The 15,350-nt window shown below is 44.7% G+C and overlaps 1 protein-coding gene across 1 annotated transcript; it reads right to left on the bottom strand.

Annotated features, from left to right (window-relative positions):
- Positions 1-9,359: 9,359 nt before the first annotated feature.
- Positions 9,360-14,723, bottom strand: LOC137165369 (leukotriene C4 synthase-like). The gene is made up of 5 exons (XM_067566614.1): positions 14,645-14,723; positions 12,812-12,911; positions 11,069-11,139; positions 10,530-10,611; positions 9,360-9,907 (listed from the first exon to the last, which is right to left on the bottom strand). The coding sequence occupies exons 1-5, from the start codon at positions 14,700-14,702 to the stop codon at positions 9,781-9,783; spliced, it is 438 nt and encodes a 145-aa protein (XP_067422715.1). The 5' UTR covers positions 14,703-14,723; the 3' UTR covers positions 9,360-9,780.
- Positions 14,724-15,350: the final 627 nt, after the last annotated feature.

Below are 15,350 nucleotides of genomic sequence, written 5' to 3'. Positions count from 1 at the left end.
TGTCATTCAAAGCAGACACACAAATGCCTTTTGATCCCTCCCATCTCATCCCCAAACTGAGCAGCAGAAACAGCAAGTAGATTTTTACTGAAACTGAACATGTCCTTTGTGGAGACATCTGTAAAGCAGCTTCTGGCAGTCAGAAGCCATGGAGATGGAACTGTGCTCCCACTGTAAGAACATAGAATCCTGCATCTTTTTCCCAGGTCTGTCACTGTGCAAATCATTTCTATGTCTCAATATCCGTATCTGCAAAATGAAGATAATGTCATGAGCAGATGCCTTCCCTGCTCTAAAACGAAGGCCACACATTGAATAGAATCCAAATCCCACCTCTTCTCAGGCTTTGGCTTTATTAACAATAAGGTTGTGTCTGTATTGCCAACCCAGACATTCAAAAATCAGGAGTTTGGTCCCAAAAATCATGAGACTGGCTTAAAAATAATGAAAGTAAAAAAACAAAACCAACTTTTTGGTTTTTTTTATTGCCCTTTTGGTCTTTGAGCCTTTAGAGTGCACTCGGGTCACATTTTCAAGCTTTTTTCTGCAACCACGAGAATTAGAAACTTCCTTATTTTTAAAATGGAAGCTGAGTTTCTCTGTAATCATTTGACTCCAGAAGCTGTGGCTTCAATTAAAACACCAAATACTGCCTGACTCTCAATAAATTGGTGAGACTTGGCAACACTCTTGTACACCATTATTAAACCCTGTTACAATTTTCAAACACAGCTATGGCCCAAGTGTAGGCAGGGCCTAAATGAGATGAAAGGTCAAAGACTCCAATCTCTGTGACTTTTTTATACTTTCTGTGGGGAGAGATGGAAAAAGGGGCTATGCCCCACAGTTGATTAACAATGCAAAGCCATAAGGAAGGAGGGGAAGGGATGGAGGTACAAGGAAGTGTTAAAGATTTAGTGCAAAATCTTGATCCCATTGAAGTCAGTACAAAACTTTGACATCAGTGAAACCAAGATTTAGCCCTTAACGTTTATCATAGACCAGCCAGGTAGTCACTTCAGGGCAAACAGTAAGGGTCTGATCCAAAGCCCATTGAAGTGAATGGGAGTCTTTCCACTGACAACAATAGGCTTTGGATCAGGCCCTGAGAATGTGTCAAGGGAAAAGGTCTGTCCCAAATCCTCGGCGGAACATAGTTTTATTTTTCACCTGTACTCTGTCACATTCTCAGCGTGCCTAACTGACTTCTCTCTGCCCCTATCCTCTCATACCTACTTCTAGCCTTCTAATTCTATAGACTCTGCAACCTCAACACAGGCTTTTCCTAAAATCCCTGCATGTCTGTTGTTGCACTGTGTAAAACATGCGATATAATACATTATAAAATAACTTTATTTGATAAAAGACAAGGTGGGTGAGGTAATATCTTTTATTGGACCAACTTTTGTTGGTGAAAGAGACTTTTGAGTTACACAGTGCGCTTCTTCAGGTTTCGTCCTTCTCAGGGGTGGGAGGTCAACCTACGTGAATGCACCTCTGTACTTCGCTGACTAAGAACAACCAACTGTGAGTAGGATGCAGCAGAGGGCAGGTGGAGTGGCACGTTAAAGGGACATTCATTTGTCAGACTTTCAAATAGCAAGGTGAGAAACTGAGGCAAAGAACACTGACCAATATACTGTGGGGTGGGTGTTTGGTTATGGTTATGTGCTTTCAAATAGTGGTTGTGGTATTTTCCCAGATTAATGCTGGGTTTCCTTCCCCTTTTAATAGAAGTTTTCTTTTGTTATACACAGACATGTTATATACGAGTGGGGAAGTATTGCCTCTTAGTGTAGCCCAGGGTGGGGTTAATTTTCCACCATTACTTGGAGGGGGCTCAAGCTGGTTCTGTTTGTATAGTTAATAGGAACTACCTGTGTAGTTCGATATCTTGTCTCGTTCGCTAACAGAAGTTGGTCCAATAAAAGATATTACCTCACTCACCTTGTCTCTCTAATATCCTAGGACCAACAGGGCTATAGCAATGGAAGATATCAACTTTTATTTGATATGGTGAGTCTCCCATAATGCTTTACCTTGCAGTTAGAACTTACAAGCCAGCAGACAGTATATGGCATAAGTGACTGAAAACAGGTCTGAAAAGATATTGTATATTGAGTAATACTGAAGCATTCAGTCAGTTATAAGACCAACAGCTGAAGAGAACAGACATTTAGGCTATGACTACTCTAGTGTAGCCAGTCTAAAGTGACAAGATAGAGCTCTCCCATCAACTTAATGAATCCACCCCCAACAAGCGGTGGTAATTATGTTGGCGGGAAAGCTTCTCCCACCAATATAGTGCTGTCCCACACCGGCACTTAGGTCAGTGTAACTTATGTTGCTCAGAAGGATGGCTTATTCACGCTCCTGAGCAACATAAGTTATACCGACATAACTTTCTGCACAATCATGTGGGGGTAGAAATATACTTTTTAAAAAATGAAACTTGCAATTCTCCCATAATCACTTGACTACAGGAGCGGAGGCTTTAACAAAAACACAACTCTTGCAAGACTTGCAATAACATTGCAAGTTGGCAACACAGAGGGTATTGCCCAAAAGGCGTAGCGCTGTGTGGATGGGAATACATTTTCTGTTGGCGCAATGCAGTGGAGATGGGAGTTATGCAAATTTCCCGGTAAGTGTGTACTAAGTCAGAGTAATAACAACACCAAGCATATAGATTTTCAAAATACTTTACAAACAAGAAAATCCTCATACATCTATGTGTGCTAACAGGTAAGTCACCATCTCGCTTTACAGATGGGGAAACTGAGGCACTAAGCTGTTAAGTGACTTGGCTACGGTCATACTTCAAGTCAGTGGCAGAATAGAGATCAGAATTCAGGAGTTGCATGGCTCCAGTTCCATGCTCTAACTACTATGCTTCACAGCCTCTGTATTTTCAAGTAAAAGAAGAATTCAGTGAGGCAGAGAGATACAAGAAAGTTATCTTCCAGCTTGCTTGTGTCAAGGAACTGCGGAGGAGAAAACTCTTGACCCAACAAAGATGAAGATATCATCAGAAGAGACAGAAAGAGGCTGGCAATAAATGAGCTGAGGGAAGCTGGAAAGAGATAATATGCATGCTGTTAAAACCATTTAAAACTGTGGAAGGATGGCGCTGTGGGGAGAATGTTAACTTGGGACATGGGAGAGCTAGCTTCAATTCCCTGCTCTGTGACAGATTTCCTATGGGACTGTGGGCAAGTCTAAGTGACTTAGATGTGGTCAACAGGCTGATTTTACCCATATCACTATTTTGGTTATTGAAATAGTTTTACTGAAAAAACCCTTAGTGTGTATGCAGATCCTCAAAGATATTTTGATGCCTAACTCCCATTGGTTTCAATGGGAATTAGGTGCCTAAATACTTTTGAGGATCTGGCCCTCTCTGCCTCAATTCCCCATCTGTAAAATGGGATCAGTACGTTAAAACCTGAGAGGTGCTCAGACAGTCAGAAAGGCCTAGATAGTTGCCTAAATACCTTTGAGAATATGGTCATTGCTCCTGAAATGAATGGGGCAGGAGCCACAGGGGTAGCTTGGAAATAGCATTAGAACACATACTGGCCATGTGATTTACAGGGAGACTGTGTCTCTTCGGTTGTTCTTTTCCATCTATCAGCATGGTGCCTGTCACACTGTTAGATTGTGTCTCAGTATCATGCTGAGTCCTTTGTTTTGATTAAGTATCATTAAGCAGCAGTGGGATCAAACATCAGTGAGTGAAGGGGTGGAGCTTTCATTCTGCACAGGGTACTTCATACACAGGACAATAACACAAATGCTGCGGGAGAATGGGTTAGAAGGTGTTTCCATGGATGATACAGAGACACTCTGTAGCTGGTGCCAAAACCTCTCAGCTCCACACTGAGACTCTTATGCTCCCCCACAGCAAGAGAGGAGAAGAAAGCTTTGCTGTAATCACTTCATACTGCTAAGTCATTAACTTCCTTTAGTTGAATCATTCTGCAGCTGTATCTGACAAACCAAGAGACAATCAGGAAGGCTCAAGTTGGGTAGCAAAAGTGGCTGGTTGTGCAAATGCTGGAATTGGCATCTGGAAGAGTGGTAAGCACCACACACTGAATTTAAATCAGACACCAGTGCGTTGAACAAAGAAATGGGGTACAAATAACATTTGTGGCAACTTATTGACCATTTTGTTTTAACTCTAGAACTGGGAGGTTATTTTGGTTACAATGTGAAGGGTGGGATAAAGTTTAAGAGATCATTTAGGGTGCTAGTAAAGAGTTAAGAAACATCTCACTGTGTGAGATGTTGTAAAATGTCTGTTCACTGCTTATGTTAAAAAGACACTGTCAATGTTAAATTCAATGTCTTTTTTTCTTTAAGCTTTTCACAAAAACTGTTAGAAGAAAACTATTTTGTTATTTGTATGGCAGTCCCATCCACAGGTCCCTATCAGGATGGGGATCACATTGTTCAGCTGTTTTGGTTTGCATTTGACCCTTGTCCAGCAAGTGTTGCAGTGTCTGGGGTAGCAAACACAAGGCAAGGCCGTGAAAGTGGTTTATCATCTTCCATTGTTGTATACAGTTTTGCTGTAAGTGTATTGCTCCTAGGATATTAGAGAGAGAAGGTGGGTGAGGTACTATCTTTTATTGGGCCCACTTCTGCTGGTGAGAGAGACAAGCTTTCGAGCTTACACAGACCTCTTCTGAAGCTCAAAAGCTTCTCTCTCACCAGCAGAAGTGGGTCCAATAAAAGATATTCCATCGCCCACCATGTCTCGAGTCAGTTTCACCGTTCAAGCTGAATGAAATGCAAGAAAGTAGGAACTAGCAAAAAATGTGAAACAAATGTCATTTTAAAAAAACCTTCTAATTTTCATAATCTCAGGTGTTACTAGTTACACAGGCAGGAAAGTGATTTGGTGTGGTTTTTAAGGAAGATTTATTAATGGCTAGCATGCTACACTAACAGCTTTTTCCACTGTAGAAATGAGGCAGAGTTCCCCTTGTAATTAATATTAGCACATACATAATGCTTTTGTGTTTTAAAGCTACAATACTGACATTAAGGGTCAGGTTTTTAAAAGAGCTCAGTACACCTGATGCTGAGTTTTTGGAAACCTGGTCATAAGAAGGGGTGCTGAGCTCTCTTGGAGTTGACTGTCAGAGGGGCTGAGCCCTTAGTGCTCCAGCTGAAGTCAGCAGATGCAAGTACTTAGCCTTTCTGGCTCTCAAGCTCTAATTAATATCACTTCACACCTCCATTCTGTGAGATTAAAAAGTAAACTTTACAGGTTGCTGTATTTTTATTGAGGCTGGTTTCCATACATATGCTTGCATGGTAATGTTTGAAATAAATATACCATGGGTACTATAGAGTTACTCGGTGTGATTTACAGAACTTCCCATCAGGGACAAGGGTTATTAACTGATGGGGTTATTATCCCTACAGGGATATTTGTAAACTTTCCTTGGATCTCCTGATCTGTACAAGGGGAGTGTGCTCTAGTGAAGCTCTGAACAGACCATTTCACAGCCATCAATATGCTGATCACCACCTAAACTGTTCACTGTAGATTTTTCTCATGAGTATACAAGGCTTTTTTTGTCTGTGAGCCAAGGCGTTTTCCAGGAAAAAGAAAAAGTCATTCCATGGCTAAAAAGAAAATGCCTTTCTCGGGAGTGGATGAGAGACAGAGGGCGGATTTCACAAAGTTACACAATAAATGTTAAAGTAAAACACACAAATGACAGCCTCAGCAGCGAGGATGATGTATCAATTATTATAGTAAGGCAGCAACACTACTGTAACTAACACTACTCACTAACTAAGGTGAGCTTAGTTTACTTTTTAACAGCCAATTTTTCTATGTGCTCTAAAATCCACATGCTTATTTGGAGTGTTTTCAAAATTGCTGTGCTTCATCAAGGTCCAGGATCGGGTTAGTGGTACAAATTTTAGATTGTTAGGACAGTTTTCCAGATATAAAACCCCATGAAATCATGTGACAATTGTATAGTGTGTGCACACACATAATGTATACAAACTATTTAGAAAGTATTAAAATGTTTACAAATCTTTGCCCTGTAAATATCAGAAACAAAACATCATTGCAACTGTGAGCTTTTGTTTAGAGACATACAGAAATGCAGCCATCAGATTTCTTGGGATTTATTTTGCATACACTTAGGGCTTCCCTATGGCTCTGCTCTTCCCCAAACAGATGTCAGCCACCTTTGGGGAAGCAATATTTTAGAAGTTATTCAGGATGGAAGTTGGATCTACAGAATGGCTCAAGCCAAGTTGATGTGCCAGAGTAACAAGATGGGTGAAGTAATGTCTCTCTTACCAAACAGAAGTTGGTCCAATAAAAGATATTACCTCACCCACCTTGTCTGATAACCTGGGACCTACACAGTACAACAAATGTCAGAGCCACAGTTAGTTATCTGTGCACACACAGTCAGACTGGAGCTCTGTTGCAAGCCAGATGTCAGAGTATGTGAGTGTTTCACGGTGCCATACTGTGGCCATTGAACTCACCCGGCCCCCACCTACAACAGCAACTTATATTTATTCTGAAAAATACACAAGAAGTTAATTTAATTTTGCAATAGTTCATCCAACTGATAACCCAAAGATTCACATCTGTCACTCTCACCTTGCAAAGTGCTTCAGTTCCTTGGGGGGGGGGGGGGGGGAAGGTGTGAAGGAGGCGGGTGGAGTGTTCCTAGGAAGTCTCTTCATTCACCATTCCCACCCCTGTGCTCTCTAGTCACACCTCTCACTACTTCCTCACAAAGGGAAACCCATTGTCCAAAAATCTTTTATTCATGTGGCGATAAGGGTGACTGGCAGTGCCTCCCATCCTTCCAGGCACTGAGTGCACCTATGCTTAAACCTCTGAAAACCAGGGAACACAGTGTTAAGGTACATACTAGTCCCTGCCCCACACATTTAAGTCTGCCCTCTTTGAGTGATGCCCCAGATACCCCAGCACTGTATCCTTCCAGATGATATGGAGCACTGCAGATAGTTTGAAGGTTTCTCCTGCTGTATGTCTTCACTAAAGCAAACATCACATTTGCATTTGGCACAGGGTCAGTGAACACCAGCTGGCTAAGCCTGGCCTATGCTCGACTACTTCACCTATTCTGCAGGCTATTTGCCAGCTGTTATCAACCTGTGACATTCCCCTCTGCAATCTGGTCTGGTATACCACTGTCACCCCAATCCACCAGGCCTGGAGCACATCTCACTCTGCTTTGCTGCATGAACCCCTACACCTGGGTAGCTCATGCACAGCCCCCAGCAAGCAAGTTGCACCGCCCCCTCCCCCCGACTCAATGAGTGAGTGCCTCTAGCTGGCCACCAATGGAATTATGCAATGGTATGACCACCAGCCAACATCCCCAGTCCCATATGCAACTGCAGTCTTAAATGTTCAGCACTGTCCATGGCACATTGCAAGCTCATTAGTCTGTCAATTTATTTGCCCCAGCCTTGTCACTTCAAATGGAGTTTCTACACACCTTAAACCACATCCATTGCTTTAGATAAAAACAAGTTTATTAAGTACAGAAAGATTTTAAGTGATTATAAGTCAGAGGAAAGCATGTCAGTTTTGATCAAAAGTAAATAAAAGGCAAATCACATTCTAAACTAAGAACAACACTTTCCACAACCATACAGTCTTAGATGGTTTTCTCACCACAGGCTGGCTGGTCTGCCTCCAGTCAGACTCTTCCCCTGTGGTCAATGCTTCAATTGCTTGATGTTTTTCATAGATGGAATGAAAGAGAGAGAGAGAGATTACCAAAATGTCTCCCTTTTTCAACATGTCCCTTCACCCCTTTCTGGGGCCTCACTTCTCTCACAGTCAGGTGACGGACAATGTCCTTGTATGGCTTCCTCCACTTATCAATGCTTAGGTTAGTCTATTGTTCCTGGAAGAGCTGGTTTGTTTTATGCATGACTTAGTGAGGCATGAACTGCCTCTTTGCTCGAGACACATCCAGGCAAAACTCTTCAAGTCGTTAGACACATATTTGGGAATATTACATAGAGCCTCATAACCATACATGACATTGCAACAAACATATCACTATAACAAGGTTCAGTATGCCTTGAGCATTCCAAAAACATCTTACATTACACATTTTGCATTAAACAATACATAATTACACTATAAGGGTGCACTGTGACACACCCCTTGACCAAAAGATTCCCTCTGAAACATCAGCTGTTCTTAGCTGTACGTTGGGACAACTGCTACCTGACTCCTACAAATCTGCACAGCAAGCAGAGACTGTTGTGCTCCTCTATGTGCACTGTCCCTGTAACTCAGCACAGAAACAAGGGTCCATGATCACTAGGGGTGCCAGAGCACCAGTCCTTGTATCATTGTGCGTGCTGTGGCACCCTGCTGCATGTACTCCCTGTGCTAGTCATCATAGTTGTCCCTACCACAGTGAAGAAGAGTAGCTGAGGGGTGCCTGCAGATGAATGAGTGAATACAGTTCTGTAGACACCACACCATGTGAAATGCCCCATTCCTCTATCATACCTCACATCTGCTTATTATAGAGCAGCCCTGGCTGAAGCTTTCTTACAGCACATCTCCAGTGACTCTTGCCAGCTCCAAGGGGCAGAGTTAAGATTGTGGGATGGGGCTGGTGTGTATCACAGCTCTTTGCGGTCTGGTTTTCAGAATTTAAGTATAGGTTTAGTCAATGCTGGGGAAGGGTACAAGGCACAGCCAGCCACTTCATCTAAAAACTCAGAGTTAAAGGTGTGAGTAATAGGTAGAACTTATCCAGTGCTTGATGTTTTCAAAGCGCTGCACAGATATTAACTAATGAAGCTTGACAGCCCCAGTGGGAAGTAGGTATGTTGTCACTTACTCCCATCAGGCCTAAATCCTGGAGAGAGTCATCAGAACAGGGAGTAGATATTGGGACTTTGTACCTTGAAGTCCTCAAGACTGCACTGTCTCTGGTGAAACAAATTCTGAAATGAAAAAGGGCCCCAAAACAGCTTCCAAAATAGCAGTGGATTTCATGAACTACACTCAAAACAGAATAGCACTGTGCATGATTTGAGAGACTGTAGGTGCACAGTTATAATCTGTGGTTGCAGCCACTACCATCCTTAGCTAGCTACATAGGGTGTTTACACCCTGGAACTGCAGATGTGATTCCCAGCTCAAGGAGACATACCTGTGGTAGCTCTGATCAAGCCAGGGTGCTAAAATTAGAGTCTAGCTGCCATGGTGTGAGCAGTAGGAGGGGTTCCCCATTCTGAGTACCTACTTGTGGTGTCTGATGGGCACACACTCAGAAGTGCTAACCGCTCCCCCTGCTCGCACCCCCAGACCACACTAATTTTAGTGCATTAGCTCAGTCAGAGCTAGTGTGGGTGTGTCTCCTCAAGCCACATCCCCTGCTGAAAGTGTAGATACACCCATAACATGCAGAATGCAGCCAGGATCATTAGCTGCCACAAACAAGGAAACGAAACAGCTCTATTCCCTTGCCACCTGGCTCAACTCTCATTGACATAAGTGACAAACTTTCAGTGACTTCAGTAGGAGAAGGACTGGGCTCTTGGTCAGGAGAGAAGCGCTTAGAATTTAGACACTGAGTGGGTCTGACATTCCACCACTAGAGGGCAGTGCTATGCATAGCCATTCTGTGCGCAGGCATGGGGGACCTAATGTGTGGACCTAATGAAGGGCACAGCGGTGAGTGAGAGAGGGGCCAAGAGGGGAGGGTGTTGTCCAGGGAGATGCTCCTTTCACAATCTAATGAACAGAAGGACGTTCAGCCCCACATAGTGAGAGAGAAAGAAATGCAAGATCCCGACTGCTGCAAATCCGAGAAGAATCCAGAGAATTCCAGCGCTGAAATACATTGGGACTAACCTGGATGGAGACAGAATGCTCAGACTTAGAAGCATTGGCCACTCAGAATGGGAATATACATCCCGAGAGAGACCATACTAACACATTAGATTCCCATTCCCACACCCCTAGAAGAGAGGGTGAGGTTAGACCTCTCCCATCTGTACTAAGTCTCTTCCCTTTGTGCTAGCTCACCCCAGGTGCACACACGCACCCCCCAGAACCGCAGGGAGCAGCAAATTCTCCTCATGTCCCTTCTGTACCCTTAGTCCTAAGCCTGTATCCAAGCCCATATTAATGATGATTAGACCAGTGATGGTGGGAGATTTCTGGCTCCCCATAATATTTAACAATACTCAAACTCCCACCCCAACATCATGATGATAAAGAGGCCCCTATAAAACTCTATGGGCTCCAGCTCCCTCAAGCCGCCCTAATTGTATTTTTATATTCCAGAGAAGAGAACTCTGCAGTTCTGATCTTTCTAACAGAGGTAGGGACCCTGCTGCATCCTGAATAGGCTGAAGGACAGTAGCCTCAAACCAAACCCTTCCACACACTGAGTGCGTTATATCCCATGTCCCCCAGCCCCGCCTCCCCCGCCAAAAAAAGTCCACGCCCCACCACAGAAGGGCTCCTTTACCTTCCCAAGGAGGACTCTTTGTAGCTCACAAAATAGCGGTAGCGGAAGAAGAGATAAAGCAAGCCCAAGGTAGCAGCCAGACCTGCAATCAAGAAGAGGAGGCAAATTACAGTAGCAGACAAAGGCTTTTTAGAACTGCTGAGGGGAGAGGCCAGTAGCTGATGATGAGAGGCCACCTTGTGCCCTTCAGCTCTATGCACTGACAACACCGCACAGAATCTACATGGACCAAAGAGCTGTCTAACTTCTGCTACATTTGCTATGCCCAGCACATCCCTTTATGTCTAAAACCTCCTGGGGATGATCCTGGCTGTTCCTAAAGCTCCGCAAATCTGCAGGTATCCACTTTATATCCATGGATAATTCATGCTTGTGGATACAAAATACATACAGGGCTCTAGCTGTTCCCTATCTATTGCGGGTGCAATCTAGCCAGAGAGCTAAGGAAGAAAGTCCTTTCACTTTGCCCACAGGCACATAGACACTGAGCTAAACAGATCCAGCATTCCACTTCCCCGCATTTAACTAGCCAGTCTCACCTTGATGGAAGAAGAGGCCAGCCTGCCAGACCACAGCCAGGAAAATGGGGAAATACTCAGAGCAATTCACCCTGGAGAAAAAGAAGAAGAATAGGGTCATGCCTTCTGTGCCTCTCTGAGATATTCCAGTAGCTCCAGGCTTCTGCTTTTCCATAGACTGCTCTGTAAAGCAGTGCTCAGTGGCTTGCACCAATTCCTTTCCCACCCACTCTTTGGAATAAATCACTTATCTAATCCCAGCTAGTGGGGTTCTGTGGAGCAACTCCAAGCAGAATGTGGGCCATAATATTCAATTACTCTGGTTTCTTCCCAATAGTTTTCATAGTGCTTTTCACTCACCCACCACCAACTGGTGCCTGGGGTTTCTGATCATGCATCCTCCCCCTTACATTTTCCTTGGCAGCTTTGGTTACAAGTTGGTAGCGATGGTTATTTGTTCTGTTGTTAGCCATTGCAGCCTCTTCACTAATGAAGTAGTCTGAGATTACAGATTTGAGGACTATCCCCTGCACTGGTGATGCAGGGGAGATGGAAACTGGCCACATCTCCCTAGCTATGGATTTCCCCAGTGATCTTACAGCCATTTTAGATAGCTCCACCTACGCCATTCTCCCACCATAGGCGTGTGCAGCACATTTAATTAGGGTGTGCACCCAAGGAATTTTCGTTAGGATGTGCACTCAGGTAATCTTTGTCAGGGGTGCCAAACTGAACTCCGCCAGCAGGCAACATTTAAATTACCCGCCGGCGGAGTTCTCGCAGTGTCCTAGTCGCCACCGCCAAATGCCGCGAGACAGAGTATTTCGGCGCCAGATCACGGCGTGCTCTCCTCCGACGCAACATCACGCAGCTCCATCCACAGAAAAACCATGCGCTCTACACACTTTTGGCGGCGGCTTTTAACTGAGCGAGGTGGCGCCGCGGCCAGCATAAGAAAAGTTCACAGGCATGATAAAAGGGGTACGTGTGATATCCCTGCATTAGGGTGTGCCTGGGCAGACCCAGCACACCCCGTGCACACGCCTATGCTCCCCACTACAATGCCTGGCATAAGGGCTATGTCAGGGGCACAGTACTCTGGCTATTCCCAGCTGACAGATCTCCTTGGGAGCTGTTACCAGCTGATGGAGTTTACAGCTGTATGTAGGCTGCTCTAAACTCTGTCAGGGTGGGCATAAAACCAGTCTGTGGAGCACAGATTTAGACTTGGATCCCCAATGTCTTCCCCAACCCAATTCCCTGTGCTGTGCCCCAGGCGGGGTGCTACAGAGGCTGGGTGCTACTGGCTTCTACCATCGCTAGCTGAAAGGTGTACAAGTGAAAGCTTAAGCTGAGCCACAGTGGCTAACTTCAGAGCAATCCTAACATTGACATTCAAATCCATGTGACTGGCATTGTGGAATCTTCCCCAAAATGGAATCCTGGCACCACTGCCAGACTGAGCCAGCCATAGTAGGAGGGATGTATAGCAATAATCAGCCCCCTTTGCTTAAAACCCAGCAAGCTTTCCACCAACACAGCAGGCTGATTGACAGAGCAGGGGGAGGGACAGCAGGACTAGTCATTGCCATTTTGCCAGCCATATGCCTCCTCTCTGGCCTCCCAACACTGTAACCACCTGCGGTTCCAGGGGGGAAAGAAGGAGTGTTGGGAGCAAGTTGTCTGATCAAACCGTCACTGGAGATGATATGGGAAGGTCTTCTCAGCCCCATGGAGAGGGTCATTTTAAAAAATGAGTCTTACTGTGCTCGAAAGAGCCTCTCAAAATCAGGGGGCCCTGAGACTTTTGGAGGAGAGATCCCATATGCCCGCCTGGCATAGATCACCTGGAGGGAGAAGTAAGCTGCAAAGAAACAAGAAAGCATGATCTCATCAACCTTCATGGAGAGCAGGAAAGTATCACAGATGATGGAACTCAGTGATGTGCTGCAGGATTCTTATGATCCCCTGGTTAACATTTCCACCACCACATGATAGAAAAGGTGGGTGTAATGTCCCTGCATGCAATGGAGTCATCCCTCTCCCCCCATCTCCCCCCAGTATGGTTATATAATCTCTACCAGAACATTATACCCAGGACTCAGACAAATATTTCTGAAGGGAAAAAAAGTCATGCCTTTGGAAGGGACCAGATTTCTCCACTAATGAGTGGAGATATTTTCAAAAGAGTTTTCCACAGAGAGGATATCTCCAGCCCTGACAAGGCTCCATACACACCATCCACATTTCACAGGAAAGACACTAGCCACATACTGATCTAATTTCAAGAACAAGCATGTAAAAATGGCCAGTGTCAACAGATAATCTTGTGTTCTGTGTGCAAACCCTAAATCAGACCTGCCAGAAAACCATGCACACCGATTCCTGAAAACCTTCCCGCCCATTCAGCTTTTTACCATGCAGTGAGGAACCAGAACCAAATCTAGGAGGATTCCCTTCCTACCAGAACCCCTAGCTCCCTGCCTGCAGATGGGATTTTCCTCCATTGCCTCTGGTTTCTCTACTCTTCTGCAGTTGTGACATTGTTCAGTTTTCTTTTTGTTTGCACTAAAGTCCCTGGGCCTTCAAGGAGGCAATGAGCCTATTTGTAAAACAAAGATTCTTTTGTTTCCAGGGGAGCATCCTACATTTGTAGAGCAAGCTCTGAGCAATGTAGGTAAATTGACATAAGTTTTAAGTGGAGACTAGGCCCAAGAAAGGGTGGAGAAGTCTAGGCCCTCTAGAGGAAGGACCTCTATTACTGCTGTCAGATTCTGGTTAATGCATTTAGAAAAACCAGCCAAAACACCAGCCAGGGTCTGAAGTGCTGGGAAATTAAAGGAACAATGGAAGAAATTTGACATGCAAAGTGGCATTGTGGCAGGGTTTGCTCTACTCACCACTCAGTGATATGGTCTTGTAGCTCATCTGGGGAGTTAGCTTTGCTACCTGGTTGCCATCCTTTTCTGGGGTTACTCAGCAGCCAGTCGATCCCCTTGCTTACTCCTTACTTTCATGCCCTGAGTGCTGCAGCACTTTCTTCTTCATATGGCCTATTCCTCCAGTTAAGTCACATTGAAGTTCTCCCCACTTCCAGAGTATCATCAAAGTCTGCTTCCAGCCATCACCAAATGGGCTATCTCTAGCGTGTCACTCCAGCAGTGATTTCTAAGGGACCCCAGGCCTGCCCTCTACACCGGGTTCCAGTCCAGGACCCTCAACCCAGCAGCTCTGGGCATTTACTTTTCCAGCTCCTTTCCTGGCCTGCTTTCTGCTCCATCATTACAACTTCTTGTTCTTCCCCCTTACATCAGGGAGTATAACTGTAGATCTAGTCTGCTCTACCCCGTCTACCAACTTCCTCTCTATCGATGCTGCCCAGCTCCTCCCCCACCTGGACTACACCAGCAATTAGTACTTATAATTTACTGGGTTTCCTCCAGGTGCAGCCTAATTGGCCTAATTTACCCCTTCAGGCCTTGTGTGGGATGGAGACAGCCCATCACCGGGACTATTAACTAATGCAAATGAAAGGAGAGCAGCAAAGATGTAAACTGGTTGATCCAACTGTGGAGAGTACACATCCAATCACTATACCTTGCTCCACGACTCCCAGGACAGTCACAGCAGCCAGCAGATGAATCTGATCCAGCATGTTGCCTCTTCCAGGCTCTGGGAGGTGAGTTTCTTACTGGAATGCTCCTCTGGTTAGTTTCACTCTCCTCTGATCAGGTGGACAGTATAGGTGTTATGGATGGCAGACTCTTCGCAATCTTACAAGCTCCAGAGACTCATGCTACCAACTGGATGTGTCTCTGGCTTTCGTTTTAACACACATACCCTAGAAAAATGAAGCAACAGGATGTGATATGAGTTCTTAATCAGGTCAGAATTTCCATCTCCACCCTCCTCCTTTCTGGAATTTACAATAGGGAAATGGGAAAAACCTCAAATGGCAGCAAAGAGAAAGAGAGAGGTGTGGTCCAGCAGCTGGTAGCAGAAGATAAGCCAGTGGCAGGAGTCTTATTAAAACTAAACAGCCTGACCCCACACATGAATGGCTAGAAGATGATGCTTTTCCTACTGGTATCACAAAGAAAACAATTCTCCTTGGGATGCTGTGTGTGTGTGTGTTGCAGTTTATCGGATCATAATGACCCCAGAACTGCCAGTGCATTTTCACTATGCTAATTAATTTCAGATTATGCCTCAAAAATAACTAATTGTGTCAAAAGCAGCACTTATTAACATTTGTGACCTAATAATAACAAACAAAATTCCCAGGTAATGATTCTGCCATAAT

Source organism: Emydura macquarii, unplaced genomic scaffold (assembly GCF_026122565.2).
Source record: "Emydura macquarii macquarii isolate MOO-44397 ecotype Brisbane River unplaced genomic scaffold, CSIRO-AGI_Emac_v2 contig_2768, whole genome shotgun sequence".
NCBI classification, from domain to species: Eukaryota; Metazoa; Chordata; order Testudines; family Chelidae; genus Emydura; species Emydura macquarii.
This window is presented reverse-complemented; position numbering and strand designations above follow the sequence as displayed.